The following is a 13660-nucleotide window of genomic DNA, read 5'->3' on the forward strand; positions in this document are numbered from 1 at the left end:
AAAACAGGTATATAAATAAAAGAAATGAGCAGATTCACCATTAGATCTGACTGCATGTAAAACCAACCCCTGCTCTTTGTACGAGGGTCGTTAGCCACTCATGGAGGCGATTTGCACGACTGCAAAGTTCATACATGACAGGTAGTCACGCCCGGCATTCTTGTTTGTCTGCGTTGAAGGAAACTCTCCCCGGGTAAATTGCCGTCCCCTCCTCCATCTTTAGAAACAGGAATGAGGACGATGGGAGTGCAGGCATGCAGCTGATACAGAGATAGTGGTCCCAGCAGGAGGCCAACGGCTGCAGGACTGCTGATGGAAATCAGAACACCGAGAGGAGTGTGAAGCAGAAAGGTCAACCGGTGAAGAACACCGAAAGGACATTTTCAGTTAATCTAGACGGTTTAGCAACAATTAACACGATCCAGCCTGTCCTTCTCTTGATAAGTGATTCAGTTCAAAACAACTATCTAATGTGTGTTTGCATGTCTTTAGTTTGTGGTAAAGTAAAAGCAAACTTTGCTTTACGAAGATAGATGTGTTAAAATAGTGTGGACAGATTTGCCGTTACCTTTAGAGACAAGTTCTTTTTCAAATTAGTTAGGTGTCCTCAAGCTTCTCAGCAGCCATTCAGTTTATTTAAAGAGAACAAACAGCCACTGGGTGGTTTGGTATGATTGTGTGCTCCACACTGAACATGGAGCAGAGAAAACAAAGGTGAGACAGAAGAATATAGATGTCCATGTTGAAGGTAAAGGCTGTAAGTCCACCTCGAAGTAGCTTCATGTTCCTCTGACCACAGCTGACAAGATTAATAAAAACTATAATGTTTATGGGACCGTAGCCAACCTCCCAGGACGTGGAAGCAAGAAGAAACAATCTGCTGGCTTCTTTTAGATAGAAAACTTTTACTACCCTGAGACGACTTTTGTTGTGACTTGGCCCCATATAAGTAAACTGAATTGAGATTGATTAGAAATGCAACCCCAGATGGATCAGAGGAAACCACCCAAAACCATTCAAGCTGAACTCGAAGGTCAAGATGTGTCACTTTCTGATCCATCACCATTCCTCACATTTTGAATCATAATAGATTTCATGGAGGAAAACCCAGGAGGGCGTCACTAAATACAGAAAAACACCGAAATGTTGACAAGCCCCAAAGTTTCTGGGACAAATGTGCCTACAGTCAACCATGGAGGGGCTCCAGTTTGTTTCAGGGCTGCTTTGGTGCATCTGGCTGGAGGAACCTTAAATCTGTGCAGGGTATAATAAAATCTCGAGACTATCAAGGCATCCTGGAGCGAAACAGAAAGCTCAGCCTCAGGTCAACAGTATAAAAACCCAGAACATACAGCTAAAACTCAAGAATGGCTGGGGGCAAAAACACACATTTGGTTACCCTTAAATGGCCCTGCTCAGAGAGGATGGGTCAGACTACTTGCTGGGAAATGCAGATGTCTCAAACATGAAGTACAGAGATCAGTGATTGTTGCATAAGTTTCTGCTACAAAATATTAAAGGAATGCAAGGCCTTTAATTGACATTGTGTTTTTATAATGTACCCGATGCACTAAATGAAAATAATTAGATATAAATTCATGATAATTTTCACATTTTTAACTCCACTTTTCACCACCATTTGTTGCCTGACAGCCACAATGAAAGGTTTGCATTATTAAAGTGAACTTTTTCGTGTTTCGGCTGCAGCTCGTTGGCTTTTGTTTGGCTGCTGTGAGTTCAGGTTTTCTGTTTACTTTGAACCACGATGTCATCCTGACCGTAAACAACTCTATGTTTGGTCAGTTTATTTGACGAACACAAGACTCTGGTTAAAATTAAAATCACCCAAATACAAGGAAGTGCTTGTAAAATGTCTATTGGCACATATGACTCTAAGCAGCGCTGTTCAAATGAAAACGCTTTTATTATAAAACCCTGTTGGACTCCAGAACTTTCATTTTACCTTCCCAGTTGAGTTGTCAGTTCAGCTCAGTAATGTAAAAAAAAAATTCATCAAGGCCACAAAAAAAATGGCAAAACATTCACCTGTCAATGTGAGAAAACACTTAGTGCAAACAGAAAACTTGCAGTTTGAGGTAAAGATGTCACAAGAGGCTGCTAAATTCTCAAAAAAATAAACAAAAAAATCCAGATTGTGCACAATTTCAACATATTTAGCAGCACCAGAGACATGAAAATGTAAAATGTGTGAAGTTCTTTAGGTTTTTATCCTACTTAAAAAGCACAAAATAAACAGGGTCGACATAAAATGACAGTAAAACTGAAATGGACAGTTCAGACCTGCTGAAATATTAGAGGAAAAATGACAGATTATACTGTGTTAAGTGTCTGATACCAAATATCAACATTTGAACAGAAAAATTTCCATTTTTTATGTCCGAGTCCTACAGAACAGTTAATCCTGGGAGAAAAAAACTGAAAAACATTTTGATTTTGACTCTTTTTTTCAAGCTTAAACTTGCGGCAACAGTCCATACAGCTGGTTTAGCCACTCTTAAATACATCCGGTACATTCAAGCAGTCATTATGGGTAGACAACATTTAAAAACATTCATAAGAAACTGTGCAAACAGGACCCGCAGTGCAAAGAGCGTGCAGCAGGACAGAGTTTCACTGAAACACTGAGGTAGATATCTGCTTTGTTATATAGTTGTTTGAGGTAGTTTGGATTCAGTGAAACCACGTCATGCTCCACCCTGAAGACAGGTTGTTCATTTTAAAAATAATGACCTAAACAAATATGGTATTTGCTCCAAATCAAGTTAAAAACATGAATAAAATTGTTTGCACCTTATATATAAAGAGACAATCAACTTCTTTTGAGGTGAAGGCAGAATATTGTGTCTTGAGTTGCAGCAAAAATGTGTTTTTCTTTACAGATGTTTACTTAAATTGGATCTCAGGACTGTTTCTGACTTGAATCCAGGGCCTTGACGCTCAGAACTGATGGTATCGGTTCAGTGGAGCCCCGTTCTGCAGGCCGTACTGACTCTGCGCTTGTGGATGTGAGTAAGAGTTCTGATTCGTTGGCACGAGAGCGTCAAAAACGCTCTTATTTGGAGGCACAGACTGCAACATGTGGTCCAGGTCCACGAGTAAAGGAGGGGCCTGAACCGAGACCTGTCTGCTGGGGAGGATGGGCCAATAGGTGTGACTCAGAAAGTGACCGGGTGTCAGAGGCGAGCCATTGAAGCTGTAGAGAGGTAGTCCACTGTGCAGGGGCACCAGGGGACCTCCGCTGAAACGCATGCTAGGTGGGGCAACAGCGTTGGGGGGAGTATGCTTGGAATAGGAAGTAGGCAGCTCCCAGGGAGGTGCAAAATTCTCCCGCCTGGAAGATTTCTGCAGCGGCGGCCTGTAATCCTCATAACCATCTGACCTGGACTCACAGGTGGGAGGAAGACGCTTCACAGAGTGCTGCACTCCTTTCCATTCGTCATCAGAGGAGGAGGAGGTGGAGGCAGGGCTTGCAGAGCTGGCGGAGGCGCTGCGGGCTGAGGAGGCGTAACGAGGGCGCTCCACCTCCCCCCAGCAGTCCCGGGCAGCCGCGTCTCCATCCCCGGACGCAGCCGAAGGCCGCAGGCTGTGCAGCAGGGAGTCGATGGCGAAGGACAATTCCAGCTTGGGACGAAACGGGTCCCCCTGTGGCGGCGAGGGGTCCTCTGAGCGCACGGGTGGGAGGGCGGCGTCTGAGCTAGCAGGAAGCTCTGATTCTGGCTTGTACCCCTGCAGAATGTAGGGGGCCAGATCCTGGGCGAAGATGGTCTCATCCTGGCGCGACACCGCCGTGTTCTGCCTCTTCAGGAGCTCCAGGGGAACGCGGCTCAAATCCACGGTCCAGAAGTTCCCTTTCCCCTGAGGCTTTCCAGGATCCTTCAGCACCTGGAGGACGACAGAGACACGAGTTCTGGTCAGACCAGCTCCACAAATACCCATCAGTGAAAGATAACAGGCCAATCTCCAAACGTGCTCTAAGAACAGTAGCAACATTTCCTTCAGGGCACTGATGTGACTGAAGTTAAAATAAAGGCCTTGACGGAATGCATATCCCCCACCGCCTTTCATGCATGATTTGTTAGAGCTTAAAGTGTTGAGAATCACTAAGTTTTAGCTCAATAACTAGCCAACACCTTTGTTGTGTTATTAGCTGTGGCAGCCATCTTAAGATGAGTTGACTCCAAAACATGCAGTGATTCTTGAATAATTTTGCAAACAGACAAACATGGCTGACGTCACTAATTATTGACAAAGTTTGAAGCAAAACAATAATAATATTGCACAATGAGTAGCACTCAGAGTATCTGTTTGGGGTCTGTCTCAGCTACTACCACTCCAAATTTTAGCACAAAGTTATGGCCACTTTTGTGTTGGCTCATTCCTCGTATCCATCCTGATTGAGGCTCACTCCAAAACTGAATTAGTTGCAGTTAATGATGTTCAAGAGTTTCATTTAAATCCATCCTCTGGTTCATATTGTGCCAACACTACAAACACACACAGGCAAAAACACTATCAAGTTCAGTAGTGGGAGATATGCACATACAAACCTTAACAAAGCAGTCATAAGAAGAAAGGTTGTGTCGCACAGAATCCCTCCAGCCTTTGTAGTTTCCTTTGAAAAATGGGAAGAGGGTGCTGATTTCCTTCAGGATCTGGAAACAAAACAAACATCGGGATGGCTGTCTGATTCAGACTTCTTTTCAGGTGAACTTAAATGGGGGGTTAAAACTGAATGGAAAATGGAACCAAGATTTTTATGTTTTTAAATAAAAGAGAGATTTCCCCCCCTTAAACAAGGGAACTTTTTACACACCTACTGTATATCTAATCAGTGCTCTGATACAGATCAGTGTCTGGTTTCACTGCAGCTCAGGCTTATCAAAGCAAACCGACAATGGATGCTCACCCAAGTTTCACACTGACTCAGGCGGCTGCTTAGTGTCACTTCTTGGACTGTAAACTATCTGCCTGAACGAGCAGGTCAAAGAAAAATATGCGCACAGCCATTATTTCTAATGTAAAGATTTAAAGAGCCGTGCGTAAAACATCTCATGCGTCTTATTTACCTCAGATAAAGTCAGCTTCTTCTCTGGAGACCGCTGGATCACCATGGCGATCATAGCCAGATAGGAGTACGGTGGTTTGGGATACCGCTGGTAGTTCTTCTTCCTCCCTCCGCTGCTCTTCTCCCCGCTCCATGAGTCCCGGCTTTCACTCTGCTCCTTCATGTGGGCATCTGAGCGCGCCGGTTGGCTCTCTAGGCGCGCCGGCTGCTGAGGAGCCATCTGAACTGGGCCACGACGCCCACCTGGGGCTGCTGAGCTCCGCGCTACGCCCCTGGAAGGAGAGCTCCGCTGCGCATTATTCCCGTGGACGTCAAGGTGATGGTCGCGATGTTCTCCTAGGTGGTGGTGGTGGTGGGACAGAACGGGTGGTGCCAGGAGACTCTGCTCCGGCCGGTGCTTTGTCATGCTGATCCAAACCCAGAGGGGAGTGAAAGAAGGAGCACAAAGAGGGAGGAGGAGGGGGGAGGCGGTCAGAGAGTCGGTCCTTAACTTCTGGCTCCAGGCTGACTCTATTTGAAGAGCAAACAATTAACAGTTTCATGTAAATCCCGCTGCGTAATCCCAGAGGGAATGGCTGCGCGCCCCCGGGGGTGGGGGGCTGCAGTGCGTGGGGAGGGGCTGTGTACCGATAGGGGAGGGAGAAAGACAATACCCTGGAGATGATATCAACAAGCAGCGGAGATGCGACGAAATAGCTTTGGAAACACAAGTTACAGAGGTTTTACGCACGTGCGCACATGAGGAGGAAACATCAAACTTATGAGAAAGTTTAGCAAAACACAAATCCATCTCCTCAACGTGGGTTAAAATTTTTTATTTCTATCATTTGTTGTATTTAAAAACAAAAAAATAAACCTGAGGGTGAAATAAGTCAAGTTAAGTCAATTTATTCATGAAGCGCTTTAAAAAAAATCGACAAGTGATGGTGAACAGCAATAAATAGTACAAATTAAATAAAACATCAGAAGGAAGTCAACATTTACATAAAACAGCAGTAAAGTCCACTCAGACTGGGTGAAATGTAAAAACTCAGAGAAGTGATCCGGATTGAACCAATCAACAGTTCACGGTCTACATTTACATCAAAACTTGCTAATAAACAAACACTGAGGGTGTCAGTTTCTAAGAGAATCTGTCCAGAGAGGCGATATCGAACTAATTTTCCCGCTGCTGAAAGGAGAGGGCGGGCGATGATGTTTTTATCCGTGCCTGTTAGCAAAATATGCCATGAACCACTGAACGGGTTTTAAAGACACTCCCAGAAGGTGGATGTACTTTTAATTTCAAGATGGCCACCACAATCAGCTGCCCTTTTGTTATAATTCAGTCAGTTTGGCGGGTAATAATGTAACATTCAGCGTGGTCAAATATGGGATACGTAATGGACATGAAGTAATATTGTTTCAGCTTTGTCACGACTGGCAGACCTAAAACACAAAATGCATAAAGAACAATAGCTAAATGATTGTAACTGAATGAATCGCCCTTTAGCCGATCCTCAAACCAGAAGCATACTTCAGCCTAGTGTCAAGCTTTTATTTTGGTACTTCCTGTTTCAGGTGTAAAAAATTTGCATATTAGCTAAACATTTAGTTTCAACATTTAGCATTTAGATTTAACATATAACATTTAGATTTAACATTTAACATTTAGATTTAACATTTAGCATTTAGATTTATATTTAGCATGTAGCTGTAACATTTACATGTAACTAGCTAAATGTTGTAAAAAGTGACATCAGAAAATCAACACTACATTTTTAAACAGTGTTTGAAGCTAAATGTGACAACATTTAGGCATGAATTTTGAGCACAGGCTCCTTTACAAACGGCGCCCCATAATAACACCACCTAACTCTGTCATGAACGGCGGCGGGCGATATGCATCCTTCAAGGAACATTATAAGGAATTAGAACAGGTTGGAGTGGTTGTTACTCCTTTCAAAATAAAAGTGCACGTCTGAAAATGACTTTAATTTTTGATTTAACAGCTAAAACTAAGGTGCCTGATCACGTGATTCAACATGATCCTGTGTGTGTGTGTGCAGGATCTTCCTAGGTGCTGAAAGAGCCAAAGTTTCGGGCATGTGGGTCTTTTGTTGGGTTTAACGCAGCGCTAATGTGAAAAATGTCGCTTCCCAGCAAGACAGCGAAAACAAGAAAGGGGCCCCATTCGGAGAGCTGGAGACTGTCCCCTCAGAGAGAGAGAGAGAGAGAGAGAGAGAGAGAGAGAGAGAGAGAGAGAGAGAGAGAGAGAGAGAGAGGAAAGCCTCTTAGCATGTGAGGAAGCAGCTATTCAGAACCATTCTCTGCTGCTTACAAGCTGCTAAGTGTTAACTGGGCAGAGCTTTCACACCTTAAACATTTAAACATGAGAGCCATCAGGTTCGATTGGAAAAAAAAAATCAAGAAACAAAAGAAGTTGTCATGAAACATGGCGCAAACTTTCACACTCGGCTTTAAAGTGTTAATTTTAGTCTCTTTATTGCGCTAACTGACATATTACAGCCTAGAATATGAATTTAGTAGCATCCCCTTTTTGAATGACACCTAAAATGGTCACTTCTTTTTCAGGTGCTTGTTAAAATAAACCCTTGATTCTGGTGTTAAAAACAAAAATAACTCACCTCACTGAGATTCAGCTTTTGTTTCTGTGTTTGAAACAATTTAAAGAGTTCAAACTTGTATTCCAGGTGAGATGGCTTCACCTGGACCCACCTGATGCTTTCATTAGTGGTTTTCTTCTCTTATTGTCACCTTGTCGCTTCGAGACTTTGGCTCCCTCTAGTGGAGACAAAGTCAACTTTGAATCTATTAAAAAAGAAAAGGCCAGGGTCTCCAAATGTGATCCTATTAGTGTTTAATTTCTTTGCCCCTCTGGACCAGCGGTGTGTCATTACAAACTGTAAATCCATCTTTTCCTGTCTGCTGAAGAGTAACCTAACAGGGTTTTCCTGGATTAGTGAGCGGCTCACGAGAAGAATGGGAATTTACGTGAAAAGGTCAGCACTGGGGATAAGGTTTGGTCCCAAACGGGCTGATTGTGTCGGAACAAATCCCTGCTAAGCTGCTCCCAAGAAGGACAGAGAAAGTTGTCAACCTTCCACTTTGTTTTTTTTTTGTTTGTTTTCTGATGAAACATCTTTAAAGTCTGACTTTGAACGCTCTTCTCAGAGGCCTTCAGTTTGGTCAGAGGGGGTTTATCCCTTTAAGCTCTTCTTTCTGCACAAAACTGCAAAACAAAAATGTTTGACAAACTAACAGCAGGAAAGTTGACTCAGCTTTCCTGTTATTGTTTCCTGTTTTTTTTATTTTTGCATCCATTCTTTGTAGTCTAACTACATCTGCAAACTTTGGGCTATTTTAGCCGTTCGTACATTAAAACGCTCGGCTCGTTCAGGAGACGACGGCTGGGACTTTTGTTTGGTTTTTTAAAATACTTTTATCCTTTTCAAAATCATAAATTTTATTTACAAAAAACATCCCCACAGAAACACATTAAGATCTCTTCAATAGCTTTAAAAACATTGTTCTGTAAGAAATCTGCTTCAACATACTTGCTCTATTTATGTCTTTTATGCTACTTTTAGCTACTAATCTGCTACTTTTTAGCTAATCTTCTGCTACTTTTAGTTAGCAATTTGGTATTTTAACTTCTAGCTAATCTTTACCCCTTTTAGATAGCCTTTTGCTAGTAACATTTTGCTACCTTTTAGCTATAATGACTCAGTTTTAGCTTCATCTTCAAATTTCAGTGCTCAGCATTCACACTGGATTTTCACAAAAAACTGTAATTCCTCCAGTTGATTTGTTTGTTTATTAGTTTCTGACAAGAATAAATAATAAAAAACAGGTCACTTTAACCCCTTCAGGAGCGCTGTGCTGCGCCTCCTCCTGAAAACGGTGAGTATAGCCGAAGCCCTCCAGCTGTTTCCTTGTTGTGTCTCTGCTGAGCGTCGCTGATTCAAGTCACTGCGGGGGTCAGCAGATCACAGGGTCTGTGGGGTTTTTCTGATGTCGCTGGAAGGATTTTATTCTAACTTAGCAGTAACCCGCCCAGCAGGCCTCGGTGTAGTCATCCAAATCCAGCCTGGTGCGGAGCAGAGACTCTTCAGCTGTTCATCGTGTGTTTAACTCCTTTTAACGTAACAGATTCCCACCTACAGCTCTGACACGAGCACACAAGCAATTACTCCAAAGCCTTTTAAACCTTTTAAACACACCCTGTATATTTGACTTGATAGACAAGACGAACGAGGAATGCCAAATCGTCACACCCGCTTGTTTGGCAAAGGCTGGTTGTGTGAATTCACCTTTAATATTTGAATTTGTGTCGTAACACAACCACTTCAAGAAGTCATTGTTTGACTTGATGTTTCCTTAAGTCAAATTAACTCAAGTCATATTTATTTATAAGGCACTTCTCAGCAACAAGGCGATTCAAAGTGCTTTACAACACAAAAACAGAGTCGTATAATATCTATAATATAAGCTAAGATAATCTAAATGATCCTTATGTTTATTTATTTGCACCAGTGTAGCAGGAGGCTGCCGATTAGTCTATAAATAACAATAATAATATAGAATAAAGAAGAAGGCTTTTGATTAACTCCAAGGACAATCTCAGTACTTATTGCTGCTTTCTTTCCATCCTCTTTCTTTAGTCATTTTTTTTTTAAATCCCACATTATTATGCCCCACTAACCACTAGGTCTTACAAAATATGCTATAAAAGTCCACGCTTAAGGAAAAGCGGAGTAAACTTTTCGTAGTGTGCAAACTCCGTGTGGCACAAATACTTGAAAGCTTTTATTTTTGTGAGGAATGTGGAAATAATTCAATATCTCAGCAGATGTTGCATAAAGGTGCATTTAACTGCATGCAAAGCAGTGGATGTTGTTCACATTATATCCTTACTAGTCTTGTTTCAGAGTGCATTTTATCCACTTAATTTAGCTTTTCCACCCCCTTTTTTGTAAACTAAATATTAAAATATGAAATTAAATGTAAAGGGGGTTAAATTAGGTGGGAGAGAGACTAAAATGGAGAGGTGTAGCCGAGCAGCTGTGCGCTCTGGCGCCCCCTGGCGGCCGCCGGCCAGCGGGAGGAGACGGGGTGAAGGTCCGGTTGTTATGGTGAGGCTTTTCCCCGGAGGGCTGGCACGAGCCGCAGCCGCGCAGGAGCCTCCATTCACGGGCAGCTCAGCAGGTGAGTCGTCGCCGCGTTGTTCCGTATTGATCCGCGACGCCCTGCTCGGTTTAATCCGGTCCATTAAAGTTGAGATTAAGTGTTTTTTCTTCTTTTTTCTTTTGCGAGCTCATTTGGTCGTCATCCGACCAGCTAAGGTAACGTTAGCGTCACGTGACTGCCCAGCTCAACAGGTGCTCGTAACCATTTTTATTACCCGAGAGCTGGAAATAAAAACGCTCACTCTGTCTGGCGCTGAGAGAGGAATCAAATAAAATAAATAATATAAAATAAACCAGGTGCTCACCTTTACCTGTCGGGCTAACTACCTGTTCATTGGCTAATCCGCTGCTCGCTTCCGGGACGATGTGTTTCTGCGAACCTTAAACCTTTAAAATGATCCTCAGCAACGCAGGAATCTCGTTAAAGAGTCAAATAGACACACAGATTGCGTTTATGGCAAAAACGTAGCTATTAAACTGTCCCAAATGCGGTTCATGAACCTGTCGACTTCCTGCAGGTCAGAGTTCAGGGCGAAGAATGCCCTGCTAATAGTGGTTCCCAAACCTGGGGTCCAGTCCCCTCTGTGGGTCCCACACCGTGAATTTCAGGGCCCAGAGATGACCTCCAGAAATCAAACAAACCCATTTTTACTGCAAATGTTACAAAATATTAAAAAAGCTATTTGTGTTGCCTTTATATCCCTCTTTATTTCTTGTTTGTGTCGTTAAATTAACAATATTTGGGGTCACAAGTCCTAGCCAGTCTTAGTCTCTTTTTCTTTTTTGGGGGCGTCAGAAGATAAAGATTTTTGGAACAACTGCACTTAAATCAACCATTTTATCCACTGACTCGTACATTAAACTGCGTTGATAATGTAACACGTTGCTGCTCATGCACCAGTCTCAGCTTTGATTGTTTGATTAACAGTTCATCCTAATTTTTTATGAAAAGTCACAACTCTGAGGTGCTGTACCTGTCGTTGCATGTTGCAGCAATGAAATCTGGTTGTTTCAGTCAAGTTTATGTGAAAATATGTATATATTTCCCCTAAACTGTGTTAAAAATGGCAGGTTTATGCCCATCAGTTCCTGTTATACGCTTCATTTCAAAACTGTGCAGAATGCCAATCAAAATGTGACTTATAAAGTGTAAAAAAATGATTTCAAACTCGCCAGAAGCAACAATAACTGGTGCAGCCTCATTATCCTGCAGGGACTGACCGTATCAGAGCAGGAAGTGATTAGAAAACACAAATTATTCAACTTCAGGGTTGATTTTAACAACATTAATGACTAATAACTTCAGAGCTGGTGGGGTTTGAGAAGCCAGTATTGCACACGAATGGTCAAAGTTCCTTTTAAACAGCATTTCCTTTATGCTTGTAGTCAAATATTTGTAGGTTTTACAATACAGTTTAGTGATATCATGCATATAAATGTCCCAACAGAGGATGCCCACTTTCATATTTCCCCTCTGTAGCTCTTTTTTTCATCGTGCTCTTGGCTGCTTGGCAGATTTACTGAGCTTTCTGAGTGATTAAACGGAGCAAAGTCAAATCTTTACACATGACAGGGCTTACTGCAGGTCCTCCTCCCCTCTCTGTTTTTTATTTTTTCCCTCATTATGTCCTTCCCTCAAAGCCAGCAGCAAAGTAATTTCTCATATTATCGTTGGGGAATGTGCAGATCAGTTCGTAGCAACAAAACAACTTGTTTCAGGCTCCAGTTTGAGTTTAACTTTGTGTTTATTTGAGCAACAAACACGTTTGCAGCTCTGATTCTTCTCGAAGCGTGAGCGACAAAAGCTGGCTCCCCCGTGTGTTTTGGCCGGCAGCTCGGGGCAGCTCGGGTCAGCTGGCTCGGTTTCAAACATTCCCCGAACTGCCAGGCTGCATCGACTCGGCGAACGGGTCGGGGAAGGTCCGGAGCGTCCGGTGTTTTAACGCTGAGCAGAGGTGAGTCCTCGCTGGGTCCCACCCGCCCGATGAGTGTGTGAGCTCCTGTGGAAATGTGTGTGTTCACAGAGCTCTATTCACGGCGGCTGGTCAGAGAAAGTTTGTGTTCCCCAGCAGCCCTTCCTGTTAGGTCATGAAACTGAAAAAAAAAAAAAAAATCAGGATACTACAAATGTCAGCTTGTCGTTGGCATATTTTCCTCCCGTGTGCCTCCGGTGATCTGTGTTTTCCTTTTGTCTGGTCTTTTCCTGACTCAGAGAATCACAAGATTCTGACAGTTTTGTCACCAAGAAGCTCTATTTTTGTGCAAGGACGCAAGTAGCTTATAGAATCATCTGCTTTCTTTTAAATAATTCACCATTAAATCAATTTAATGACTTTGTAATCTTTATTATAGGGCAGTGAGTTTACCAACTCTTTAACTCCAAGCTCTGGCTTTATTAACTAGTTTTATGTTATTATAATTGTAGAAATTAATACTCTAAGAAGACAGCTATCAGCTAAGCATACTACGTAAGGAAATATGTGTTTGGTTAGTTATTTCTTTGTCGTAAATCTTATACCGTTAAAAAGCCCGTTTGTTTCTCCGTAAATGGTGCCACCTTTCGTAAGGCTTGTATGGTTTGAGCGGCGGAGCTGAGTCAGCGGGTTGAGTCTTGCTTTGAGCTTCAGGTACCTCAGGTATCCTGCGTGCTGCTATTTCCAGAGCGACCACCTGTTGATGAGCTGCGTCCTTCGGCCCTCAGTTAACTCTGCTGATGAAGAGCCGGCTCTGATCCAGCTCGGCTACACCGGCTGACCTGTGACAAACGCTGGTTGTAGGATGGATGCCGGTGAGCAGGGTAAAGGCTCCAGAAGAAGTCAGGAAGTCTGTTCGCGGGTCACGTTGTTGCGAGCCGTTCGTTTTCGCACCTTTCATCATCAATGAGACGCTCAGATCAGAACTCCCAGGAAGCTCCTGTGGCGTTAAAACGAGTTTCTTCCCGCCGGCTTCTCATCTCTCCTGTCCTCTTACAGACGTTTGCTTCCCTCACAGCGACCATATGTGTTTATTGAACCGACTGAGACAGAACACGCCGTTTATTGCAGAATAATGAGCGAACAAAGGGAACGTGTCCCAACGCTGCCCGGCCACGAGGAGCCGCCTGTGTCTCCGCAGTCTTTTTAAGTTCAGAGGTTTGTACGCAGTGGCGCCGGATTCATTTTCTAGGTGGGGGGGCCACCGGAGTGTTTCGTCACCTTATTAATTTTACATGCATCGGATCATCGTCTAACATCAATAAAAACTGAATAATGAAACGTTTTTTCAGCTATGACTTTTTGTTCCAGTATATTATTATGAATAATGATAATTAGTTTAACCAACCAACAGCTTTATAAATGACCACAATAAAAGTAAACACAGGTAAATAACATGTGCACGGGCAGAG

General features: G+C 42.9%; 2 protein-coding genes across 3 annotated transcripts in view; one reads left to right on the forward strand and one right to left on the reverse strand.

The window, feature by feature from the left end:
* Positions 1-1714: 1714 nt before the first annotated feature.
* On the reverse strand, positions 1715-7844 carry foxh1 (forkhead box H1). Its single transcript, XM_017428403.3, has 4 exons — positions 7714-7844; positions 5088-5596; positions 4569-4673; positions 1715-3903 (listed from the first exon to the last, which is right to left on the reverse strand). Exons 2-4 carry the CDS (start codon positions 5490-5492, stop codon positions 2959-2961), a joined length of 1455 nt encoding a protein of 484 aa, XP_017283892.1. The 5' UTR covers positions 5493-5596; positions 7714-7844; the 3' UTR covers positions 1715-2958.
* Positions 7845-10163: 2319 nt separating this feature from the next.
* The window catches only part of ppp1r16a (protein phosphatase 1, regulatory subunit 16A), a 16826-nt gene continuing 13329 nt past the window's right edge, over positions 10164-13660 (forward strand). Inside the window, exon 1 of one of the 2 annotated variants that reach the window (XM_037973106.1) lies at positions 10164-10294. The gene's annotated coding sequence lies outside the window, so the exon portion shown is untranslated. Of the gene's footprint in view, positions 10295-11873; positions 12231-13660 lie in introns of those variants that run through there. The other variant, XM_037973107.1, reaches the window with a different exon arrangement.

Source organism: Kryptolebias marmoratus, linkage group LG21 (genome assembly GCF_001649575.2).
Source record: "Kryptolebias marmoratus isolate JLee-2015 linkage group LG21, ASM164957v2, whole genome shotgun sequence".
Classification (NCBI taxonomy): Eukaryota; Metazoa; Chordata; class Actinopteri; order Cyprinodontiformes; family Rivulidae; genus Kryptolebias; species Kryptolebias marmoratus.

What these genes read in the sequence shown, in the direction of transcription:
- foxh1 (XM_017428403.3), bottom strand. Translation starts at nt 5,492, where the DNA reads ATGACAAAGCACCGGCCGGAGCAGAGTCTCCTGGCACCACCCGTTCTG. An exon ending in AGAAGCTGACTTTATCTGAG is followed by an intron (nt 4,674 to 5,087) that starts GTAAATAAGACG and finishes TTTTGTTTCCAG; the next exon opens with ATCCTGAAGGAAATCAGCAC. An exon ending in CTTATGACTGCTTTGTTAAG is followed by an intron (nt 3,904 to 4,568) that starts GTTTGTATGTGC and finishes GTCGTCCTCCAG; the next exon opens with GTGCTGAAGGATCCTGGAAA.